General features: G+C 47.2%; 1 protein-coding gene and 1 long non-coding RNA gene across 10 annotated transcripts; one reads left to right on the forward strand and one right to left on the reverse strand.

Moving 5' to 3' along the window:
* Positions 1-74: 74 nt before the first annotated feature.
* Positions 75-15989, forward strand: RABL2B (RAB, member of RAS oncogene family like 2B). Of its 9 annotated transcripts, none has more exons than XM_030815233.1 (9): positions 75-265; positions 1409-1569; positions 5808-5837; positions 7042-7121; positions 7975-8054; positions 13496-13607; positions 13955-14052; positions 14368-14451; positions 14618-15989. In XM_030815233.1, the coding sequence occupies exons 2-9, from the start codon at positions 1466-1468 to the stop codon at positions 14714-14716; spliced, it is 687 nt and encodes a 228-aa protein (XP_030671093.1). In that variant the 5' UTR covers positions 75-265; positions 1409-1465; the 3' UTR covers positions 14717-15989. The 9 variants fall into 9 exon arrangements, with proteins under 9 accessions (XP_030671093.1, XP_012363277.2, XP_030671095.1 ...); XM_012507823.2 differs by having other exon boundaries at positions 13958-14052; XM_030815235.1 differs by having other exon boundaries at positions 1413-1569; positions 13958-14052.
* On the reverse strand, positions 15787-18482 carry LOC115835925. Its single transcript, XR_004030882.1, has 2 exons — positions 17385-18482; positions 15787-16892 (listed from the first exon to the last, which is right to left on the reverse strand). It is a non-coding gene; the product is annotated as an uncharacterized LOC115835925 (long non-coding RNA).
* Positions 18483-26272: the final 7790 nt, after the last annotated feature.

Below are 26272 nucleotides of genomic sequence, written 5' to 3' on the forward strand. Positions count from 1 at the left end.
GCCGCGCTGGGCAGCCCGCGCCCCGGCGGGGTCCTTCAGGCCTTCGGCCGGGCAGCCTCCCTCGGGGTCCTTGCGCGGATGCGTAGCAGCTGCGAGGACGCGGGCCGAGCCGGAAGCGGAGTGCGCTGCAGCGCCAGCTGGGCCGTTGGGCGGGGTTCGAGAGCGCGCGGAGTCGAGACCGGCGGCAGGGCCCGAGGGGCCCCTGGCCGCCAGCGGGCCGACCCGCAGCGTCCCTGGTCTCTCCAGCCCTCACTCGGAACCGCACGTGAGGGCAAATCCGCCCCGGTGGCTGGCTTAGCACGCGGGGACAGCCCCTCCGAGGCCGCCCTAGGGGTGTGGGCGGGAGGGCGTACCGGTCGGGGGAAGCACGGAAAGGTGGTTTCGCGAGGCTGTTGTGGGGGGCGGGACGGGCAGCCTGGCGATGCCTGGACATGGTTGGTGGCCAAAAACATAAAGATAGCTTGCCCACTTAGATCTCGAGGACAGCGACAAGCGAGTCCTCGCTCGTAAGCGGTGGCTCACGCCTATAGTTCAGGGATGCCGAGGAGGGAGGATCGCTTGAGTCCAGGAGTTGGAGGCTGCAGTGAGCCGTGATCGCGCCACTGCACTCCACCCTGGGCGACAGAGTGAGACCCTATCTCTAAACGAAAGAAAGAACTTCTTCAAGCATGGGGCCATGCAGCTGGATTTGGCTTTCTGTCGCTCTCTCTACAGGGTACGGGTGACAGGGGGCAGACCTCTCATCATGCTTTCCAGGCATCTGCCACTTCCCAGGAATTGTGTCCCTGGATAAACAAGGCGAAGTCCTTGGCTGTGCAGAAGCAGTAGCTGTGTGGTGGCACAGTCAGGAAAACTCGGGGGCCCTGTTGGTATTTTCTACCCCTGACCCGTGTGCATACTTCTGTCGTAGCTCTTACCACAGTAGACTCTGCTATCATTGTGTTTTACATCCTCTGAACCCTGTGCGACGTCTGCTCATGGTGAATGCCCAGTAAGGTTCACCTATTGCTGCTATCTCGTCATCATATCATTTCTATGTGCCCACCTAGCTAAGAGTCTGGACTGTGGTTACATTCTCAGGAATGTTTGCAAAGTCATGTTTCGGTGTGAGGAGAGTAAAACAGAGCTAGAGATTATGGTGCACACAGCCTTTGGCACTGGATGCCTGGTGAATGTCTTGTGCAAATGGGTAATGTGAGGAGCAGCATTTGGGGTGCACAGGACTTAAGTATTTGTGTATAACCTATTATTGATGCCTGTGTGTCATACTCTGCTACTCCAAGTCTAGTAGTCAATTGCTTACCATATCTCAGTCCGGCACTGAGGGAAGCAGTCTGGATGGAGGTACAGCTGGAGATTTGGTTGAGGGGACTTATCTCTGACAACAGCCTCTTGTTGATCTTCCCAGACAGTGACAAGACCCTCCCCTCCCTTGGGCTGGACCCCTCTCTACAGCTAGGAGCCAATGGCAGAAGACAGAACCAAACCCAGTGAGTTGGACCAAGGGAAGTATGCTGATGACAACGTGAAGATCATCTGCCTGGGAGACAGCGCAGTGGGCAAATCCAAGTATGTTGGGAGATTAGGGAATAAATGCCAGCCCCAGAGAGGGTCTGGGTCATTCAAAAAGTCCTCCAGAGGCAGAGGAGCATGGCTTCTTGGGGCTGGTGGAGCAGTCTTGGCTGGAGCCCAGATGTTCATGGGGGAATGAGGGGAATCACGTGAGCAGTTGTGTGTGTTGGGTGGAGGGGGCAGGTCATAAGGACTGAGGAATTTGAGTGTTTCCTCAGAGCCCTGAGAGAACGTGTGGAGCAACTGAGGACATTGTATGTGGTTTGTGAGCTGAGGGATGGCAAGGGTGGGGAGTGGGAATGGAAAGAGAAAAGTGACTATGCCGCCGTGACAGATTGGGTAAAGGTGGTAAAGATGCTTTCTTGGAGGGACTCTCTGAAATAGAGAAAACTCGGTAGAACTGACGATTGACTATAATCATCGTGAAGATTGGCTTATTCTTTTAATGAGTTTCGGTGCCTACATGCCGCCCGGAGAGGTGAAGGGAGGCTCTGCGCTACTGGCAGCCTGTCTCCATGAGCCATCCTATTTCTCACGCCTAGGACTGGTGAGGGCACATGTCCATTTCTGCCTTCATAGCATGAGGGTACACTTGCCCCTGCCCAGAGAATTGCTTATGCTTATCTCCCAAGTACTCCAGGCCCACCTTGCTTTCTACCTTCATTTTTATCATCGTGTCCTTTGACTCAGGTAGCTCTGAATAACTCTCTGGGGGCTTTGCTGGTTTTTAGGTCATCTCCATGAATTTGAATTCTCTCTCTCTTCTCCACCACACAATCACACACTGCAGCTCTGGTTTAGTATTTTTTTGTTTGTTTGTTTGTTTGAGACGGAGTCTCGCTGTGTCCCCCAGGCTGGAGTGCAGTGACGTGATCTCGGCTCACTGCAAGCTCCACCTCCCGGGTTCACACCATTCTTCTGCCACAGCCTCGCGAGTAGCTGGGACTACAGGCGCCTGCCACACCCAGCTAATTTTATTTTTGTACTTTTAGTAGAGATGGGGTTTCACCTTGTTAGCCAGGATGGTCTCGATCTCCTGACCTCGTGATCCACCCGCCTCAGCCTCCGAAAGTGCTGGGATTACAGGCGTGAGCCACCGCGCCCGGCCTCTGGTTTAGTATTTTATAGTTACTCTGACCATCCTCAACAGCATGCCTGTACAATAAAAGTGAGGGTAGGTGTTGTAGTTTGGGAAGGTTACTCAATAAATAACACCCCCTTTATCCCCACTCAAGTTTAAAAACAACAAAGAGAGAATAGAAAAGGCAGGCAGGCAGGTGGAGAGCAAATTGCCACTTTAATAACAAACAGAACTTTCCGAGAATGTATCTTCCTATGAGATGTAAGGTGGCCTGCCCACTAACTCAGTGCTACCCAGCTCCCAAGTTCAATGCTAGTCTCTTTATACGCCTCATTTCAAACAGCAACAAAAAATAAGAATCCAAGTAGTTAACTTGACGTCAGAGATTACCATAACATTGGCCTCCACAGACACAAGAATTAGAAAACAAGCCAGTCTTCATCCACTAGCAGTATCTCAGGAACAAGGCTGTCCCAGATACAAAGACCATGATGGAAACAGTGCATCTGAGGGAAGGTGAGTGCATGAGAACACCGTGGTTCAGTTTTGATTGGACTCAAGAATTATCTGCCAGTTTTCAGTGTCTCTAACCTATGAATCTAAACTCAGTTGGGCTAAAACACCCATTAAGAGGTTAACACATCCAGGCTGTGGTGAGCTATGATTGCACCACTGCACTCTAGCCTAGTGACAGAGCAAGACCCTGTCTCAAAAAAAAAAAAAAGTTAACACCTGTGTTCATCGTATCTGAAGGGCATCTGTTGTACACGGCCTCATTTCTAGATAGCGATGTTGAGGCAGTGCGGCCTTCCTGCACAGTTCAGAAATTTACAACGGTAGCAGCCCCAGTCACCAGGCTTTCTTTAAGGTGCCTTTTTTTTTTTCTCATGCAGCATGTTCATGCTTCTTGATTTCACCCAGGGCTCTGTTGGTGGGCTCTGATGACAGCTCCCCTACCCCCTGTGAACAGGTGTCCTCAGACCTGGGCACTGCCTCCTGTGGAAGGCTTTTCCTTTGCTCCTGCACATGCCACCTTCCTGAGCTGCGATTACAGGCGTGAGCCACTACGCCCGACCAGATTTCTTTTGACCCCAGGTGATCATACTGCTTAATAACAAGACATGGCAAGACATGGTGTTTTTTTTGTTTTTTTTTTTGAGACAGAGTCTTGCTCTATCACCCAGGCTGGAGTACAGTGGTGCAATCTCGGCTCACTGCAACCTCCGCCTCCCGGGTTCAAGCAATTCTCGTGCCTCAGCCTCCTGAGTAGCTGGGATTACAGGCATGCGCCACCATGCCTAGCTAATTTTTTTGTATTTTTAGCAGAGGTTTTGCCATGTTGGCCAGGCTGGTCTGGAATTCCTAACCTCAAGTGATCTGTCTGCCTTGGCCTCCCAAAGTGCTGGGATTACAGGTGTGAGCCACCGCACCCGGCCAACAAGACGTGGCTGTCTGATTCCATCTTTAAGAGTAGTTAGGTCCAGATGTGTTGTCTTTTTTCTTTGATAGCTGTCTAACTTGGCCTTTAGGGTCTTCCATTCCCGTTAATAATTGCCTATCATCCTTGTGCAAAGAGGGGAAAGACACACCCCCCCACCCCCAACTAAGGCCACATGGTGAGTACAGAGTAGGGTGATGGGGGAAATTTACAAGCAGAAAAGTCAAAGCATGTGACTCCCTGGGTCCCAAGCTCTCATTATCCTGAGGGAGTTGTGCTTAGGCCAACAGTAACCAGTGCCTACTCTAAGTATTTTTGGGAAAAGAAGTCAGGGAACGTCTGTGTATGTGACAGAGACAGAGGCAGCTTCCTAGAGCCCCCGGAGGTAGGCCTGCTCTGTTTTTGAGCTCAGGCCTGCCGAGCTGTTTCTCTGCTAAGCTGCAGAATGTTGGGAGGGAATGAGTCTCTGGGGCTTGTTTTTCTCTCCTTCATTCTGTCTTCCAGAGGCAACTTTTCCTTAAGAAAGTCCCTCTGTGCCTGTGTTTTTATTCTTTCACTGCTTCTGCTCTGATGAGGCAAGTTTATGGATCTCTCCTCCTCCTCCTCCACTTCCTGAACATGTGCCCTCTCAAGACAGTGTTCTGAGCTTGAGTCTTTTTCATTTACCATCTTGACCTCTGGCTGCGGTAATTTCTTTGTGTAATTTTCTACGTCATCTAAGAAGATGATGTGTTTTCTTTATAGTAAGGGTGCTGTTTCTTCATAGTTACAAATAAAATCTATCCTCCTTTTACAATTGAAGGTGTAGTTTAAATATCAGAAGTATAAAATCATGGTTAGAGTGTATTAATCTTACAGACAGGCAAGCAGTGACCCTTCAAAACATGAGGGAAAAAAGGTTGCAGTGTCAAGAGAGTGGTCAGGGAAGGCCGAGTTGTAAAGGTAACATTGGGTCAAAGACTTGAAAAAAGCAAGGAGTAAGCCTTGCAGATATGGCCAGTGGCTAGAACAGAGGGAGAGAAAAGAAATGGGAGAGTTTGAACTGAAAGAAATGGGGAACCACTGGATGGTTTTGCACAGAGGAGTGACCAAGTCTGCCTAATTTTTTCACAGGGTAACTGACCACATTCAGAATAGATAGTCCTCTCAGTAACCAATAGATCAGGCAGATTCTCCTGTCTCAGCCTCCTGAGTAGCTGGGATCACAGGCGTGCGCCACCACGCCTGGCTAATTTTTTGTATTTTTAGTGGAGACAAGGGCTTCACCATGTTGGTCAGGCCGGTCTCAAACTCCTGACCTCAAGTGATCCACCCACTTCAGCCTCCCAAAGTGCTGGGATGACAGGCGTGAGCCACCGCGCCCGGCCGGGACATGGCTTTTGAACGGAAGGCACAGCTTTGGCCTGGCCTCTGTTTCCCTGTGCATAACACAAGGGTAATTGTATGTGCAGCGCTGTGCTGTGGTGGAAAGAACAGATGTGAGAGCTTCACGTGGGCTGGTGTGTGGACTCATAGCGACGGGAGCTGTTTTGTTATGACGGGTTGGTAATGCTGATTCCCAGATTCCAGACTTGACCCGGAAACTGTGTGGCTGTGGAGTGAAAGGGGGAAGGGAAGCCACAGGTGGCTTCCAGGTTGTCAGCCTCAGGGTGATAAAGTTTGGGACAAGGGAGAGATGGAGACGCCATCTGACCACCTTGCCTGTTCTGCTTACAGACTCATGGAGAGATTTCTCATGGATAGCTTGTATCCTTCAAGGTTTGAAATACCCCTTGTTCCTGTGGGTCTTCCCACGCTCATGCATCGGTGTCCCACTGCCCACCCCTTTGTACCAGCAGCCCAGGAAGGAGGACTGGGTAAGTGAATCCGCAGGTTTTGTTCCGCACTTGTTTCTTGCCGATTGACCCACGTGGCATTGCACAATCAGTGCTGTATATTTTGGAGCTTACTCATATTTGGATTGTTTTATATTAAGAGGGCAGTAGAATGGCAAACAGCAAATGGGTTGGATCTAATGCCTGGATTCAGACCCCACCTCCTCCTCCTCAGTAGCTTCTGACGCTGGCCAAGTCATTTAACCTCTCTAACCTCAAAGCTTGGGCCCCCTACTATTGAAAAAAAAACTCTCTAATATGAACGAACTTTGTAAAATAGAAGCTGCCAGCCCCACCCTCCTCCCATGAATTGTTATATTGTATAGGTTTGGAGTGAGTTCCTCCCCACAACTGGGAGATTTTTAAACAGCTTCCCAGGTGGATCCACTGAGAACCACAGGTGGGAAGAGCCCCTGGAGCCTGGTGCTCCCTGTCCTGGGCTCGGCACCCCAAGGCTCAGTTGCCTTAAGATCTGAGTATGTGTTACCCCACCTGTACCAAGTGCTCCTGCACAGCCAGCCCACCTGCGTCATTTGGCTCTGCTTTTTACACTGTCCAGCTTCTTGCAGCCTCGGAAGGTGTTAATCCCCAGAGTTTAACCCTTTTTCTCAGGGTTTCACACGTAGGCAGACTCCAAATTGATTGACAGCTTGTCAACTGTATGGCTTGTGGGAGCTTTCGTCCCTGGAATGGTCATGTTGCTACCTAGGGTTAGGGTTTCCTTTCTAGTCTGCGAAAGCTCCATCCATGATTGAGTTGGGGTACCCACATTTGCATTTTCCAACTGCATGATGCCCTTTATGACCCTTGTCTGTAAAATCCTGTTCTATGTTTTACCTCAGACTTCGATGGCCAGGACACACTCCCATCTTCTCCCACCCCTCACCCTTCCATGGAGCTTGTACCAGTGGTATGTGAAGCTGATCCTCTGTCTGCAACATTCATTTGATTTAAAATCTCAATAACTCCAAAGAGAAGAGGAGGGAGAGGATCCATTTCATCAAACCAAACACCCCTGCTCCCCACTCCTTCCTTACCTCCCCTTTTATTGGTTTTGGTCCTTAACCTGAGTGCAGTCAGCCACAGCAGCTGTCCACGTACGCCCTGACCCTGTACAAGCACACAGCCATGGTAGATGGCAAGACCATCCTTGTGGGTAAGTGGCACAGGGCCAAGCCATGCTGACCCTCAGGAAAGAGGAAATGGGAGACGAGGGGAGGTGAGGGAAGGTTCATAAGGAGAGAGTCCAGAGGGAGAAAATGAGACCCCAGGCAGGGACAAGGGGCGGTAGAGAGAACCCAGAGAGCCAGGAGCCAGGAGGCCATTAGAGGGTGGAAGGAGGCATGCAGGGGCCACGTCCCAGCCCTCTGACCTGGTGTCCAGGCCAGCACCTGTGCAGGACAGGGTTCATGAAAGGAGAAGTCAGGGGACTGTACCCACCTCAGGGAAGAAGAACATGAGAGGCCTTCGACGAGGCAGTAGTTTTCCTAGCTTCAGGGGTTCTTACTCAGCCAGTTTAAAAAAATAAATGTGGTCAGAACGTGATCTCCCACATCGGGCTGTGGCCTTCCATCGGGTCGTAATCTTCTCCTTGGCCAGGCACACAGCCTGCCTGACTCTGTCTACCATCTGTGGTCAGTGCACGTGAGCAGTTGGACTAGTTTAGAACTTAGAGGACCCTGCATGTCACGTGGGAAACGGGGAACTATCTTCTCCCTCCTTGGGCTTCCAGTGTGTTGTCCTTCCTCCTGGCCCCGACCCACTGTCTTCCCATACACACAGGTGAACACACACCTCTCACATCACACTCAGGTACACTGTCTTGAAGACACACGCGTGGGGCTGTGTGGTCTCTGTTTCTCCCTGTGCTCCCCTTGTACACTCACACACGTGCTGTGGCTTGTGCCACATGTGTTGTATTTTAGTGACTTGCACAGAAATGCACCAGGCATGTGGGTCTCTCTGACCTCCAGCCCCAACAGGCAGTCAGAGCTGTGTTCACATTGCAGACTTTTGGGACACGGCAGGCCAGGAGCGGTTCCAGAGCATGCGTGCCTCCTACTACCACAAGGCCCACGCCTGCATCATGGTACGAGACGGGGGGGAGGTGGATAAAGGCACTGGGCAAGTCTGGCCTGAGGGGTGAGGAGCCTGGCAGCCCTGGGCCCTTGTAACCAAGTCTGGGTGTTGTGGGAGGGGGGCTTAGGGTCACCCGGGGATGTTTCAAACCACACCTGCTCCCCAGAGCTTCTTAGTGAGAAAGTGCCAGGTGAGCTCTCTGTAGGTGGGGATGGGTGGAGAAAAGATGGAACAGCAAGCTCGGGGCTTCAACATCAGGTGTAGCATCCAAGAGGCAAACATGTGCCTGAGACAGGGCCACAGTCCCTCTGATGGACCTACCCTGTCGGACAAGCTCCCAAGGCCTCCCTCCACTGCTGCCTGCTGCGTTTCCCTAGGCGGCGCATGCTGCGGGTCCCAGAGAACCTTCTCTCTCAGGCCAGCCCCTTGCCTCCTGCCAAGCCTCCCAGTTTGTTGCCTAGGACGCAATCCTCAGGGTTCCACCCCGGTGGCCAGGGTGTGGTGAGTGCCTGAAATGCAGCCGAGGAAAGGGAGCTCTGTGTCCTATAGAGGTTCCTACCCGTGAATTCCCTGGCTTGGTTCTCAGGCCACCACTTTGAGATGCTGAAAAGGAGCATGTTTTTCTTTTGGGCCGCTTAGAAAACATTTTCATGGCTGGGCGCGGTAGCTCACGCCTGTAATCCCAGCACTTTGGGAGGCCAAGATGGGTGGATCACCTGAGGTCAGCAGTTTGAGACCAGCCTGGCCAACATGGTGAAACCCCGTCTCTACTAAAAATACAAAAAATTAGCCGGGCATGGTGGCGGGTGCCTGTAATCCCAGCTACTTGGGAGGCTGAGGCAGGAGAATCACTTGAACCCGGGAGGCAGAGGTTGCAGTGAGCCGAGATCACACCATTGCACTCCAGCCTGGGCAACAAGAGCAAAACTCCATCTAAAAATAAAAAAAAATAAAAAATAAAATAAAATTTTAAAACCCCACATTTTCATGAATATCAGCCATCAACAATGCAGAAAGTAATAGACTAGTCTTCTGAATTCTTAACCCTAGCAATTGTCACCAAGTGAAAACCTCGGTCACTAAAACTTCTTGGAATAGCAATCAAGGTCTTGCTTTAACACAAAACCCCAAAACTTGGTGGTACAAAATAACCATTTTCTGATGGATTGGGAATCCATGTCTGAAGTCTCAGCTAAGAAGACTCCAAGGCTGGGTTCCAGGCTGGAACTGCCTGGGGCATCTCCCCACACACACACACTGGTACTTGCCTAGACCGCCAGCAGGTTCTGCTCCCCGTTTTCTTTGCAGTTTGTCAGTTGGGCTGATTTGGGTTTGCTCACAGAGTGTCAGCCAAGATCCCAAGATCAAGTATCCAAAGAGAACCCAGTGGGACTTATATTTCCTTTTATGGCCCAGCCGTGGAATACGTGGCATCTCTCTGGCCATAGTCACAGAGGGAAGAAACAGATGGCATCTCTCAGTGGGGAACCAGAGTCACACGATTACAAGAACACATGGGATGGACAGGTTGCCACCATTGTTGGCATATATTAATAAAGTCTGCCATGGCACCCCATAGCATTTAGACACCCACCTTTCCAGCCCTACCTCCCAGTTAGTGATTGTAAGTATGCACGGCCTTAGCTTGGCACTGAGAGGGATGCATGGCTGAGTAGGTGTCATCTCATCTGTAAGAAGCAATAGCAGAGGCGATCCAGAAGGAGCTGCTGTGTTCTGCTCATTGTCACCTGCTCCTCTGCACACCTTCCTTCATGCTGTTCCCTCAGCTTCTCCCCAGCTCACACCCCTTTCTTTGAAACTCTGCTCATTTTTCAGGCCCTGCTTAAATGCCACCACCTCCATGCAGCCTGCTCTGATGTTTGTCATTAGAATTGCCCTTTCCTGTGTGCTCCTGCACCACTGATCACTTCCACAACATGGATTATCTGTGATGCACATGTGCAGGATGCCAGGAATGCCAAGGTGGAAAGACACAAGTGCTGCCCCCAGGAACTTACTGACTGGTGGGCACAGTACAGACACCAGTGGTGAGGACAGTGAGGATTCTTCCCTTCTGACCCTTTGCAGATGGTAAAGGAAGGAGCTCGTCACCTAATTCCCCCGACTGCCCCTTAAGAACAAAATCCCTTGAAAAATTCCAAAAGCTTTAACTCTGATAACTGTTAAGGTACTCAACAAGAGGATGACGGGGCAAGGCAAATGGGGGCAGTGTAGTGCAGAAGTCTGACCCTCAAGAGCAGAGGAGCTTGGTCCTAGCCAGTTTGGTTTCAGGCCTACAGTGGCATTTGGTATTTTGAGCTCACCTCTCTTTTGCCCTTGGAGTGACTGCTTCCTGCATCTGAGGCATCTCCGTGGGCTCCCCTCAGACCCTCTTCTGAAGGCCTGGGGTGTCTCTCCTGCCACCATGCCTGTGTCTGCAGGTGCCTGCCACCAGCCCCAGTCTGCTGCACGGGGCCTGGCTGGTAGAAAGCACTTGCCTTCTGACCACATGGGGAGCTGAGGGTCAGAGACGGAGCCAGGGCTCGACCCTCCACCTTGAAACCTTGAGATGGGGATGCTTCTCATTCTAGCCAGCTCTTCCTCAGCTCTCAAAACAAGGAAAGGGTGCTCAGGAAACCAGACCTGGACAAAAGGCATCTGTGCCTGGTGTGAGGCAGAGTCCAGAAGTTTAGTTACAGACATCCTTTATAAGGAGTCTTCATCGGGAATTCAAGGCAACCTGGTGATTCATTGAAATTGGCCTGTGAAAGAGAATCCACATAGACTTCCTGCCGCCTCTTGAGATGTGACAGCTGCTGACCCTCTCACCACCACACAGGGCGAGCCCCTAGCCCTGAGCTTGAACCATGTTGCTTGCACAAATAGCTGGGTGATTTAGAAGTGAGGTCAGCTGTGCCAGCAGTTACAGGGCGGTGGTTGTCTGTAACTTTAACCCACTGACTGTTGTACTAGGGCAGTTTGGGCGAGACACTTCGGAGGAGCTCCTGTGAAGGGCATGAAGGCTCACTGCAGCAGCTCAGTTGTCTTTCAGAGTTCTGCCCTTAGAGCTGGTTTGCAGGGCTCATCCTTCTTGCTGATATTTTAAAATAGGTAAAAGCAGGCTGGGCACGGTGACTCATGCCTTTAATCCCAGCACTTTGGGAGGCCTAGGCGGGCAGATCACCTGAGGTCAGGAGTTCGAGACCAGCCTGACCAACATGGTGAAACTCTGTCTCTACTAAAAATACAAAAATTAGCCAGGCGTGGTGGCGCGCACCTGTAATCCAGCTACTCAGGAGGCTGAGACAGGAGAATCATTTGAACCCAGGAGGTGGAGGTCGCAGTGGCAGTGAGCCAAGATAGCACCACTGCACTCTAGCCTGGGCAACAGAGCAAGACTCCATCTCTAAATAAATAAATAAATAATAAATAAATAATAAATAAATATAAAATAGGTAAAAACAAATTATAAAGTAATACAATTATGAACTACAAATAATAAAACATAAAAATTACTTTTAAAAAATTTAAAGAGGCCGGGCACAGTGGCTTATGCCTGTAATCCCAGAAATGTGGGAGGCTGAGGCAGGAGGATGCTTGAGCCCAGGAGTTCAAGACCAGCCTGGTTAATATAATGAGAGCTCACCTCTACAAAAATAAACAGAATTAGCCAGGCATGGTGGCATGTGCCTGTAGTTCCAGCTACTCAGGAGGCTGAGGTAGGAGGATCACTGGAGCCCAGGGAGTCGCGGGGGCAGTAAGCCAAGATTGTGCCACTGCACTCCAGCCTGGGTGACAGAGCAACACCCTATCTCAAAAAACAAAAACAAAAAGCAGAACGAAGAAATAAACAAAAGCTTAAAAGTAAATCAGCCAGGTGCAGTAGCTCATGCCTGTAATCCCAGTAGTAGGGAGGCCTAGGCGGGCAGATCACTTGAGGTCAAGAGTTTGAGACCAGCCTGGCCAGCATGATGAAACCCCGTCTCTACTAAAGTATAAAAATTAGCCAGGCGTGGTGATGCGTACCTGTAATCCCAGCTACTCCAGAGGCTGAGGCGAGAATCGCTTGAACCCAGGAGGTGAAGGTTGCAGTGGCAGTGAGCCAAGATAGCGCCACTGCACTCCAGCCTGGGCAACAGAGCAAGACTCCATATATGGAGATCACTTGAGGTCAAGAGTTCGAGACCAGCCTGGCCAACATGGCGAAACCCTGTCTCTACTAAAAATATAAAAATTAGCCAGGCATGGTGGCGCACACCTGTAGTCCCAGCTACTGAGGAGGCTGAGACAAGAGAATCACTTGAACACAGAAGGCAAAGGTTGCAGTGAGCTGAGATTATGCCACCACACTCCAGCCTGGGTAACTGAGTGAGACTCCCTCTAAAAAAAAAAAAAAAAAAAAAAAAAAAAAAGAAATGAAGGCCGGTTGTGGTGGCTAACACCTGTGACCCCAGCATCTTTAGAGGTCCAGGTGGGAGGATCCCTTGAGGCCAAGAGTTTGAGATGAGCCTGGGTAACATAGGGAGAGCCTGCCTCTACAAAAAAAAAAAAAAAAATTAAAAATTAATGCGTGCATGCTACTTGGGAGGCTGAGGTAGGAGGGTCCCTTGAGCCCAGGAGTTTTGAGGTTACAGTGAGCTGTGATTGAGCCACTGCATTCTAGCCTGGGTGACAGAGTGAAACCCTGTCTCTAAAAAGTAAATAAATAAATAAAAGTAAATCAATAGTAACTAAAGTAAAACTCTAGAAACATTTACAGTTACTACAGAGGAACTTTAAACCAGTTTAAGCAATAAATATAAGAGTAGCCTAAAAAACACAAAAGTTTTTACAATTTCTAACAGACTGTATCAATTGGAAAATTGATTCAATTTATGATTGTTAAAATAGGTGAATAAGATTAGATGACAAGATAACAAAAAAGGAATACGTTATTTATTTATTTATTTGAGACAGAGTTTTGCTCTTGTTGCCCAGGCTGGAGTGCAATGGCATGATCTGGGCTCACTGCAACCCCCGTCTCCCTAGTTCAAGCAATTCTCCTGCCTCAGCCTCCCAAGTAGCTGAGATTACAGGCATGCGCCACCATGCCCAGCTAATTTTTTGCATTTTTAGTAGAGACGGAGTTTCACCATGTTGGCCAGGCTGGTCTCAAACTCCTGACCTCAGGTGATTGACCCGCCTCAACCTCCCAAAGTGCTGGGATTACAGGTGTGAGCCACTGCACTGGGCCAAGAATAAGACTTTTAAAAACATTTTTGCATCTGGAGGCTCCAGGGGGCTTCCCTGAGAAAGGGCAGCCTCTGTGGTCAGAGAGGCTGCAATTCCAGAGCATTCCCACAAACAGCGCCATGTGTTCATGCTCACCTGCGTGGGTGTGTGAGTCACCTGGAGATGGAGTGCAGAAACGGTGACATACCTGAGCTATCTTTCTTCCTCTGCCCTTTGCAGGTGTTTGATGTACAGAGGAAAGTCACCTATAAGAACCTGAGCACCTGGTACACAGAGCTTCGGGAGTTCAGGCCAGAGATCCCATGCATCGTGGTGGCCAATAAAATTGATGGTGGGGCCATCCCTGCACCTGGGTGTTAGCAATTCACTGGGGACCCGCCCTCACACATTTCCTCCTCCATTCCCGGGGCAGGCAACCTTCAGTGATTGGTCCTCCCTCCCACGATAAGATACAACCCTTGGTTGCTTGCATTCTCCCCACCTTATAAAGAAGTCAGCTAAGCCAACCTGCCCTCTTTGCAAGACACAGATCCCTATTAACTGAACTCTTTCTAGGGCAAGTTTCCCAATCATCCCTGCCTATCCCACTTTCTGGAATGAAGGCCTCCAGTGGCCCCCTCTCCAAACCCTCTTCCCTTCCCTTGACAGACAGACCAACGTCCTATCTTCTCTCTACAGCAGACATAAACGTGACCCAAAAAAGCTTCAATTTTGCCAAGAAGTTCTCCCTGCCCCTGTATTTCGTCTCAGCTGCTGATGGTACCAATGTTGTGAAGGTATGGCTGACTGCTAGCAAGGTCAGGGCGCTAGGTGGTAAAGGGAAGCTGTGAAGAGAAGGGCTTACTGCAGATGTGATGGAGAGAAACGGGACAGTGCATGGGTGGCAGGGAGGGGAGGAGCTGATGGGCCTGGACTCGATGAGGCAGAAGTCCACTGACTATACATAGGTCAGGGTGACGGGGAGAGGCAAATGGAGGGGTAAGGTTGCTGATTTTAGGAATGGAGTATCGTGTAGTCTCACCGTGAGGCCAGTGGGGTGGACTGGGCAGAGTCCAAGGCACTCTCATCTACCATCTCTACCTCACCCCCAGCTCTTCAATGATGCAATTCGATTAGCTGTGTCTTACAAACAGAACTCCCAAGACTTCATGGATGAGATTTTTCAGGAGCTCGAGGTAGGTCAGGTCCACATTTCGGGTGGGATGGAAGAAACGGCTTCTCTTCAGGGATAGGGACTACAAGCCAGTAGAGTGGCTCTTGCCTAAGTTTGCCCCACTAAATGTATCAGAGCTGCGGCTGAGCAAATGCAGGGCCAGGCCTCACCTGCGACCCTGTTCACAGAACTTCAAGTTGGAGCAGGAAGAGGAGGACGTGCCAGACCAGGAGCAGAGCGGCAGCATCGAAACCCCACCAGAGGAGGCAGCCTCTCCCCACAGCTGAGGGGCTGGGGCTGGGGTGGGTGGAGCCCTTTTAAAATACCCTTCCCTTCAACAACTCTCCAGCTCTGAATGGAGAAACTCTCTAGGCCATCCCCTCTTCTACCTCCTGCAACCCACCCATCCTATTAGCCTCCCACATGCAAGGCCCTTGATACAGGGATGAGGTCAGCACCAGCAAACTCTGGACTGGTGGAAGAAGTCCCCACCAGATCTCCTAGAAGCAGAATTAGGGGATCAGTATCATTAACACCTTCCCCACGCCCTCCCCCCAGGCAGACAGTGAAGAGAATCAGAAAACATGACTGTGTCACTTTAATAAAGGAAATTTAGGTGTTTTTTGTTTGTTTTTGTTTTCTTTCCAAAGCTCACCTCGGGAACAATTCCTTGTGCTTCTGCTGAGGTAATGATTGCCCCCCACCCACAGCTGAATCTGTGAGGCCCCATCCTTTCTCTAAGTTGTCTCCCATCTTTTTTCCTCTTCAGTCTCCCAATCATCTGGTTTGTTTGTTTCTTTGTTGGTTTTGAGATGGAGTCTCCCTCTGTCGCCAGGCTGGAGTGCAGTGGCGCAATCTCGGCTCGCTGCAACCTCTGACTCCCTAGTTCAAACGATTCTGCCTCAGCCTCCTGAGTGGCTGGCATCACTACCAGCTAATTTTTGTATTTTTAGTAGAGACAGGGTTTCACCATTTTGCCCAGGATGGTCTCGATCTCCTGACCTCGTGATCCACCCGCCTCGGCCTCCCAGAGTGCTGGGATTACAGGCGTGAGCCACCGCGCCCGGCCCCAATCATCTGTTTTTAAACAAGTATTTTTGAGCAGAGAGCTATTCATTCCAGATTTCTGTGTACCCACTGTGTTTCAGGAGCTCTTCTAGGTAAAGCTGAGATCACAGGAACAGGTTTCCCGTTAGAGTTAAGTAAAAGCAGGTGACAGGCCTAGCTATAGTTAGGAATACACAAGCGGTAAAATCCAGAGTCCCTACAGCCACACCACAAGGTACATCCATTTGGAGTACAAGAAGAGCTTCCTTTAAAGTTCCTATTTTGGCATGAAGAGGCTGTCCTTTTTTTGAGGAATAGTTTGGACCTTGTGCCTCCTGTGGGAGGCTGAGGACTGCACAAGGAGAGCTAGCAGATACGCCTGTTCCCCCCTCTGGTACCTGTGGCTTGCTAGTATGTCTTTATGATAATCTCGGGCATTGTTTGCATTGTGTTTATTAATAGGGTTTTGGTTTTATTGTTTCCTTTTTTACAGTAAAGGCTGAATTACATAAACATTGAGTAAATGTATGTGCTTTGTGGCTCTGAAGTGTGTACTGAGCAAAAAGACAAAAGAATCTGCAAATCATCACCCTTACTGATGAGGGGTAGCTGCCTTGACCTGTTGCAGAGTATCCCATGTTTACTCTCAGTTACTATCTTGGAGGCCATTTCAGTGGAATTTAGGGTTTTCAGAAGAATTCAATTACTTATTAATTTGGGACCTCAAGAACAAGCACATTTCGCCTTTAAATCAGCAACACTTCGATGTTCAACGTAAGATGTTTGACCTGACCAGGGGTTCCCAGGAATGTACACCCTGATGAGGTAGAACTTAAAAAAATGTAGTTACTGTAAATAACTAGTAAGTACTTAAAAAAAAATACAACAGCCTCACTGAGATAGAATTTACATACTATAAAGTTCACCATCACATTGGTTTTATGTGACTATTTTGTATCAGGTTCCTTAGAAGCCGACCCTGAGAAGGCCATTGTTCAAATGATTTAATTAGGGTCATTCTCAGAAGAGTGAGGGGGGCAGGAGACAAGAAGCTCAGCAAGGTTGTGGTCTCAGCTGAAGGCCGGCTTCACCACCCCACCCCATCCCAGGGAAGCTCTGGAAGGCAAATTGCCCTACAGAGTTAGTCCCACCTCAAGACCAGGGGCCTTTTGTGCCCTTCAGCCAAGGGTGTGAGGTAGAAGGGGGCCTTCTGTTTCACTAAGGTCAATTCTCTGGGGAAAAGGGCAACTGTGCACTTCCTTCATCAACACTCAAAGCAATTGGAGGATGAATGTTTAGGCAGGGTGCCAGCAACATCCACAAGCCACCCATGGGTACATGGCTCAGATCCACCTGCTTCTTAAAGTTCATTCCATCCAGGTAGAGCTGCTCCATGGTTCTAACTGGTCACCAGTCCTGAGGGAATGTACAAGAGAAGGGTCAATGGGAAAGGACAAACCACAGCCCCTGCTATTGTAGTTGGACCCCATGCAGAGACTGACACTTGTCACCCCTCATCCTCTGGCTAGCACTTTTGCTGGTCTAGGTTGTTTGCCTGGTGGGTTGATACTGCTCCTCTTGCCTAAGGGGGTCTGAGCCCCTGCTTACTATGCCTTTATGAGGCAGTGGTTGTTACACTTACATAGTTACAGCTAAACATGCAAGTACCAAGAGATAGCATGAATCATCTGAGCACCAAATACATTGCCCCTTACTGTCATCATCTGGCAACATCCTTTCTTCCTAATGACGATTACAGGCAATCACCTCTTTCCAGAATGCTAGCTCTGCTTGCCCGTTCACAAGTGCATGGACTGTCTAGGAAGCAGCCATAGCTCTGTGTTTAGTGAAACTCTTCCTGTATCACTTGGTGGAAATGCCTCCCGGACTCCCCACACTGCCACTCACAGAGTCCAAGACTTCAGCTCACAGAGCCGAAAGCTGTAGACACGAAGCACAGATTCCCCAAGTGTGTCACTGAGCGTGCTAGTGAGCGGGGCACTCCTATGTCCACTCCTTGGTTACTAGACATGTTGGGGACATAAAACCATACAATGAATATTAAGTTGTATATCACATCATGGAGGACCCCATCCTTACAGGGTATCATATCCGAGATCGACATCTCTGCTATCCACAAAGATAGGAAAGACTCAGAAGTGGAGTGACATAAGGAAAACGGCAGAGTAGACAGCTCCAAACTCCTGTCCCTCTACTGATACATTGAGAAAAAGCAGCAGAAACTTGGCCAGAACTCTGGAAAACAGTAAAAGACTTACATCAGTCAGGAAATCACTGAAATGAGGAAAGGGCAACTTCAAAGTGACAGGAAAGTGGTGTGGCATTTTCACTTGCCCTTGCCCCACCCCCTCATCAGCTTGATGGTGATCTTGAAGACAGTAGTCCACTTTCCCAATTTAGGACCCAGATCCCAGGTTCCAGAGGGAGCAAGGCAGACCTATTCACAAATGACTTCGTTTGTCTATTCTAACCGGTCAGAAACAATCTGAAAGACTAAAATGAGGCATTTGTCTGTTTTATCCAAGTCTGAATCCACTCAAAGTAGAAAAGTGGCAGGCATTGCTTGAAAACATTCTGAGATGACCAAAAAACCCACAGCTCCCTGGGACAAAAGTTGTGGTTCAAACATACAATATATTACATAAAGCCTGGGAGGAAAATCTGGGAGAGTTTCTTTGGGAAATTAGGGCATTCAAGAAATACTTGTTTATACTGGGGATTTCGAATGTCATGTACATACCCAGGGCAGGCCACGCATTCAGGAAAGATCTGAGAGGACCCTAAGCTTTTTCCTTTCGAAGATCTCTAGGTCCAGGGTTATCGAGAAGTGGAGGCTAAGACAGAGTTGTTAATATCCTGGTTTGGTGCTGAAGGAATGCCCCAGCACAAAGCCAGTCTGCAAAGATTGAAAGAGATGCTTAAAAAAAATTTTTTTTTCAACCACGGATGAATATATAAAGAAAATTTGGCATATACATACAATGGAACATCATTCAGCCTTTTTAAAAAAGGGAATCCTGGCCGGGCGCCGTGGCTCACGCCTGTAATCCCAACACTTTGGGAGGCCGAGGCCGGCAGATCACAAGGTCAGGAGACTGAGACCATCCTGGCCACGGTGAAACCCCGTCTCTACTAAAAATACAAAAAAAAAAAAAATTAGCCAGGCGTGGTGGCGGGCGCCTCTAGTCCCAGCTACTTGGGAGGCTGAGGCAGGAGAATGGCGTGAACCCAGGAGGCAGAGCTTGCAGTGAGCCGAGATCACACCACCGCACTCCAGCCTGGGCAACAGACGAGACCCTGCCTCGAAAAAAATTAAAACTAAATAAAATAAAAAGGAAATCCTTCTATTTGCAGCAAATATACTAAGTTAAAGAAGCCAGACAAAGTAGGACAAATACTACATGATCTCACTTATGTAACAAATCTAAAATACTCAAACTGAGAAGCAGAGAGTAGAATGGTGGTTGCCAAGGGCTAGGGGGAGGAGGAAACAAGCAGGCATTGCTCACTGGGTGCAAAGTTTCAGTTATGCCAGAGGGGTAAGTCCTAGAGACCTCCTGTTCCTGTACAGCACAGTGACCACAGTTAACAACACCGTATTATATACACTTAAACATATACTGGAAATAGATCTTATGTTAAGTGTCCTTATCACAAAACAGAAGAATTAGAAATGAAGAGAGAGGGAGCAAACTTTTTGAAGTGATGAATATGTTTATGGCATTCATTGTGGTGACATTTTTATGGGTATATACTTATTTCAAACCATCAAGTTGTATACCTTAAATATGTATATCGATTAAATAGTTTTTAAAAATACGTGAAGCAAATGCATATTTCTCCAAAGAAAATATACAAATGGCCGATAAGCACATGAAAAGATGCCCAACATCATTAGTCATGAGAGAAATGCAAATCAAAACCAGAATGAGATGCCACTTACTAATAATGAAAAAGATAACAGCAAGTGTTAATGAGGCTGTGGAGAAACTGGAACCCTTAAACACTGCTGAGGAGGAAGCAAAATGGTGCAGGCACTTTGGAAAACAGTTTGGCAGTCCTGGAATGGTGAAACATCCATCCTGCAAATCTACTCCTAGGTATACACTCGAGAAATGAGAACATGTGCTCACAGAAAAGCTTGTATATGAGTGGGCATAGCAGCACTATCCATAATAACCAAAAAGCTGGAAATAATCCAAATATCCATAAAATGTGGTATATCCACACGATGAAATATTACTCAAAAATACAAACAAATGAAGTGCTAATACATGCTACAACACGGATGAAACTGAAAAAAAGTATGCTGAATGAAAGACGCCACATATAAAGCACCACAGATTGTGCGATTTCATTAATATGAAACGTCCAGAATAGGCAAATCTACAGAGACAGAAAGATTAGTGAACAGAAAGATTACAGACAAAAATAATAGATTAGTGGTTGTTTAGTGTGGGGGGTTGCGGGTGAAGTTGGGAAGGAATTTGGTGGAGGCCAGGAAGCTAAGAGTACAGATTTTCTTTTTCAAGTAACGAGAATACTTTAAAATTAATTGTGGGTGGGTGCAGTGGCTCACTCCTGTAATCTCAGCACTTTGGGGAGGCCAAGGCGGGCAGATCACTTGAGGCCAGGAATTCAAGACTAGCATGGCCGACATGGCAAAACCCCGTCTTTTTTTTTTTTTTTTTTTTTTTTTTGAGACGGAGTCTCGCTCTGTCACCCAGGCACCCAGGCTGGAGTGCAGTGGCGCGATCTCGGCTCACTGCAAGCTCCGCCTCCCGGGTTCACGCCATTCTCCTGCCTCAGCCTCTCCTAGTAGCTGGGACTACAGGCGCCCGCCACCACGCCCGGCTAATTTTTTGTATTTTTAGTAGAGACGGGGTTTCACCGTGGTCTCGATCTCCTGACCTCGTGATCCACCCGCCTCGGCCTCCCAAAGTGCTGGGATTACAAGCGTGAGCCACCGCGCCCGGCCTGGCAAAACCCCGTCTTTACTAAAAACACAAAAATTAGCTGGGTGTGGCGGCACATGACTGTAGTTCCAGTTACTGGGGAGGCTGAGATGAAAGGATCGCTTGAGCCCAAGAGTTCAAGTCTGCAGTGAACTATGATTGCACCACTACACTCCAGCCTGGATGACAGAATGACACCCTGCCTCTAAATAAAATAAATACATAAATAAATAAGAGAAGTCCAGCAGCATATTAAAAGGATAATACACATGACTAAAGTGGAGTCTATCCCAGGAGTGCAGTGTCAGTTAAACTTTAAAAATTATTTAATGGGGCCAGGCGCGGTGGCTCACGCCTGTAATCCCAGCACTTTGGGAGGCCGAGGCAGGTGGATCACGAGGTCAGGAGATCGAGGCCATCCTGGCTAACACAGTGAAACCCCATCTCTACTAAAAAATACAAAAAAAATTAGCCGGGCGTGGTGGCAGGCACCTGTAGTCCCCGCTACTCGGGAGGCTGAGGCAGGAGAATGGTGTGAACCCGGGAGGCGGAGCTTGCAGTGAGCTGACATCCTGCCACTGCACTCCAGCCCGGGCGACAAAGCAAGACTCCATCTCAAAAAAAAAAAAAAAAAAAATTTAATGGGGCTGGGCACAGTGGCTCACGCCTGTAATCCCAGCACTTTGGCAAGTCAAGGTAGGTGGATCACAAGGTCAGGAGTTCAAGACCAGCCTGGCCAACATGGTGAAACCCCGTCTCTACTAAAAACACAAAAAACTAGCCAGGCGTGGTGGCGCATGCCTGTAGTCCCAGCTACTCGGGAGGCTGAAGCAGGAGAATCGCTTGAACCCACCAGGGGGAGGTTGCCGTGAGCTGAGATCACACGCCACTGCACTCCAGCCTGAGCCACAGTGAAAGACTCTGTCTCAAAAAAAAAAAAAAGTATTGGAAGCAAGAAAAGGATAAACTAAATCTTGTGGTACTGGATAAGAGCTGAAAGTATTACTGTGAACTCTCATTTAGCTTTATATATATATAAAATGGATAGATACAAAAACAATAATAGATACATGCGTGTACATGGGTTAGTATACAACATATTTACCTAACTGTCTCACCCAGCTTTGAGGGCTTAGAAGTAACACATCTCAGTATTGACAAGCACACCCAGTGTCCAGATCTTAGTTTCTAAAAAAACACTTTCCAGTGAAAAAACCAGCTTACTTTAGAGAAATGGTGGATTCCAGGGTTGAAGCAGGGGAAATGCAAAATGAGCCTGTAGCATCTTATTATATCAGAAAGTAAGGATGTGCTCAAAAAACGAAATGAAGCCAGGTGCAATGGCTCACACCCGTAATCCCAGCACTTTGGAAGGCCGAGGTAGGAGGATTGCTTGAGGCCAGGAGATCAAGACCACACCAGCCTGGGCTGTAACATAGCAAGAACCTATCTCTATAAAATAAAAATAAATTAGTAATAATTTTTTAATTTAAAAAATGATGGAGGCATGTCAAAGGGACTCAAGAACCAATATGAAAGGGCTCCCAATGGGCAAAGCTGGAAAAATGTGAGCAACAAATTACATAATGTCATATTGGTTTATAGTCCACTGTATAAAAGAAATATACATTAGGGCTCTATACTAATACAATGAATAGATGAATAATAAGAGGCAAATCTTTCACACAGAAAAATTAAAAGTACTATGTGTAACTCCTGCCATCTGCAGGGGGTGGAGCTGACATCCCCAACCACCATCACTACAGAGAGTGGGCTGGACTGAGTGGCTCACTTCTAAAGAAGCACTTACGGAAAGCGAACAGCGACGAAACCCAGAAAACACTGCCCTGACCAACGGATCAAGGTTAATGTCATCACTGTTGTCATATGTATGTTGTAGACTTCTGATAGGATGTGATGAAGATAATTTGTCTCTTTGAGACTCTTTCCCGAAATTCATAATCCCAATATAATCGTGAGAAAAATATTACACAAATTCAAATGGAGGGACATGCTACAAAATACCTAACTATCCCTCAAAATTGTCAAGGTCATATAAGAGCAAAGAAAGACTGAGAAACAGGGCCGGGCGCGGTGGCTCAAGCCTGTAATCCTAGCACTTTGGGAGGCCGAGGCGGGCGGATCACGAGGTCAGGAGATCGAGACCATCCTGGCTAACACAGTGAAACCCCGTCTCTACTAAAAATACAAAAAATTAGCCGGGTGTGTTGGCGGGCGCCTGTAGTCCCAGCTACTCGGGAGGCTGAGGCAGGAGAATGGCGTGAACCCGGGAGGCGGAGCTTGCAGTGAGCCGAGATTGCGCCACTGCACTCCAGCCTGGGGCACAGAGCAAGACTCCGTCTCAAAAAAAAAAAAAAAAAAAAAAAAAAAAAAAAAAAAAGACTGAGAAACAGTCTCAAACTAGAGGAGTAAATCTGTAACAATCTGTGACTACTATAAATCTACAGTTGGTCTAAAATAGTTTATTTAATACATCAGATTAACAAAGTAAAACAGAAAAATCACATGATCATCTCAATAAACGTAGGAAAAGCTGGCAAAATTCAACACTCATTACTGTGTAAAAAAATAGAAATATAAACCTCTTAGCAAAAATATAAACCTCTATATTTTTCTTGGAGAATAAAATATCCTCAGCCTAATAAATGATATTTATGAAAAACCCACAGTTAACTTCACACTTAATGGCAACAGACTGAAGCTTTTCATGCTTAAGCTCAGGAACAAGAAGGTCCACTCTCACCACTTCCATTCAGCATCGTGCTGTGAAATAAGGCAAGAAAAACAAACAAGGGCTTTCAGATAGAAAAACATAAATAAGGTTGGGCGTGGTGGCTCATACCTGTAACCCCAGCTCTTTGGGAGGCCGAGGTGGGTGGTTCACCCGAGGTCAGGGGTTCGAGACCAGCCTGGCCAACATGGTGAAACCCCGTCTCTACTAAAAATACAAAAATTAGCCGGGCGTGGTGGCACATGCCTGTAGTCCCAGCTACTCGTGAGGCTGAGGTAGGAGAATCACTTGAACCTGGGAGGCAGAAGTTGCAGTGAGCCAAGATTGTGCCACTGCACTCCAGCCTGGAAGACAGAGCAAGACTCCATCTCAAAAATAAATAGAGAAAGAAATAACACTGTCTTTATTCACAGAAGACTTGAGTGTCTATGTTGAAATCCAGTGGCAGCTACAAACAGAGCACCAGAGTTAATAAATGAACTTGGCAAGGTTTCAAGATACATGGTAACCACACAAAAATCAATTATATTTCTGAATACTGGCAGTCAACAATTGAGTATCAGAATATGAAATATTTAGAAATAATTCTGACAAAATATGTGAAAAACCTGCACACTCAAAATTACAAAACATTGCTGAGAGAAATTGAAGCAGCCCTAAATAAACGAATAGATACACCACTGAGTTCCTGATTCAGAGGATGCAGTATTGTTAGGGTGTCATGTCTTCACAAACTGATCTGCAAATTCAACAGAATCACAATGAAAACAGCAGATTCTTTTAAGTTAATTCTTTCAATTGGCAAGCAAAAATTGTCTAGATTTACGATATACAACATGATGTTTTGATGTATGTATACATTGTGGAATGGCTAAATCAAGCTATTTAACATTATCTCACATAATTATCATTTCATTTTCTTTATAGTAAGAACACTTAGAATCCACTCTCTTGGCAATTTTTATGTGTACAATATATTGTTATTAACTATAGTCACCATGATGTGTAATACATATCTTGAACTTCCTACTCCTGAATAACTGAAATTTTGTGTCCTTTGACCAAAGTCTCCCCAATCTTCCCAGCCCCCAGCCTCTGGAAACCACCATGTCACTTTGTTTCTATGACTTAGACGTCACTCCACTCCACATATAAGTGACATCATGCAGCATGTATCTTTCTGTATCTGGCTTCTTTCACTTAATGTCCTCCAGTTCATCCATATTTTTACAAATAATAAAATCTCCTTTGGGATGGCTATGTAGTATTCCACTGTGTATATATATCACATTTTCTTGATCCATTCATCTTGTTGATGGATGCTTAGGTTGATACCGTATCTTGGCTATCGTTAACAGTGCTGCAATGAACATGGGAATGCAAATATTTCCTTAACATACTGATTTCATGTTGAAATCTATATTCCTTTAGAGGTATACCCAGTAATGGGATTGCTTAATCTCAGCAGAATTTTTTTTTTTTGAGACGGAATCTTGCTCTGTTGTCCAGGCTGGAGTGCAGTGGCGCAATCTTGGCTCACTGCAAGCTCCACCTCCAGGGTTCACGCCATTCTCCTGCCTCAGCCTCCTGAGTAGCTGTGATTACAGGCGTGCACCAACATACCCAGCTAATTTTTGTATTTTTAGTAGAGACGGGGTTTCACCTTGTTAGCCAGGATGGTCTCGATCTCCTGACCTCCAGATCCGCCCGCCTTGGCCTCCCAAAGTGCTGGGATTACAGGCGTGAGCCACCGAGCCCGGCCAGAATTTTTATTGTAGAAACCAACAGACCGATGCTAAAATTCATATGGAAATACAAAGGACCTAAACTCATCAAAACAGCTTTAAGAAAACACGAAAGTTGGAAGATGTATACTACCTGATTTCCAGACTTATTATAAACCCATTTGCAGTAAGATGGTGTGGTATTGGTGTCAAGATAAACAAATACATGAAAGGAACAAAATAGCTCAAAAGCAGAGCCAGACATATATGAACGACTGATTTTCTTCAGAGGTACAAAGGCATTTCAATGGAAAAAGGAGAATCTTTTCAACACACAGTGCTGCAGCAATTGGACATCATATACCGAAGAATTTTCAGCCGGGCACGATGGCTCATGCCTGTGATCCCCAGCACTCTGGGAGGCTGAGATGGGCAGATCACCTGAGGTCAGGATTTCAAGACCAGCCTAGCCAACATGGTGAAACCCCATCTCTACTAAAAATACAAAAAAATTAGCCAGGCATGGTGGTGAGTGCCTGTAATCACAGCTACTCGGGAGGTTGAGGCAGGAGAATCACTTGAACCTGGGAGGCAGAGGTTGCAGTGAGCCAAGATCGTGCCACTGCACTCCAGCCTGGGCAACAAGAGTGAAACTCTGTCTCAGAAAAAAAAAAAAAAATTTCAATCCAAGTTCATACCAAATACAAAAATTAACTCAAAATGGATCATAAACCTAAGTGAAAAATCTAAAATTCTAACATTTCTAGAATAAAACATAAAAGAACATTTTTGTGACCTTGGGTTAAGCAAAAATCTCTTAGATCATACACCAAAAGCATGATCCATGATTTCAAGATACATGATAACCACACAAAAATCAACTGTATTTATGTATACTAGCAATCAACAATTGAGTATCGGAATATGAGATACTTATAAATAATTCTGACAAAATATGTGAAAAACCTGCACACTCAAAACTATAAAACATTGCTGAGAGAATTGAGGAACTCCTAAATACATGAATAGATATACCAAATAATATATAACAACAGATATAAAGAATAAAGTGATTAGTTTTACTCCCTCAAAATTTAAAACTGCTGTGCTCCAAAAGACACCGTTTAGAGAATTAAAAGGAAAGCTCTGACTTGGAGAAGATATTTACAATGCATACAACTGACAAAGAACTTACATTCAGCATATAAAAAGAACTCTCAAAACTCTGTAAAAAGATGACAACAGAAGTTTTTAAATAGACAAAAGATTTGAAGACACTTCCCCAAAGAAGATGTGTGGATGCCAATGAGCACACGAAATATGCTTAACATCACCAGTCATTAA

The sequence above is a fragment of the Nomascus leucogenys genome, chromosome 7b (assembly GCF_006542625.1).
Source record: "Nomascus leucogenys isolate Asia chromosome 7b, Asia_NLE_v1, whole genome shotgun sequence".
In the NCBI taxonomy this organism is placed as follows: Eukaryota; Metazoa; Chordata; class Mammalia; order Primates; family Hylobatidae; genus Nomascus; species Nomascus leucogenys.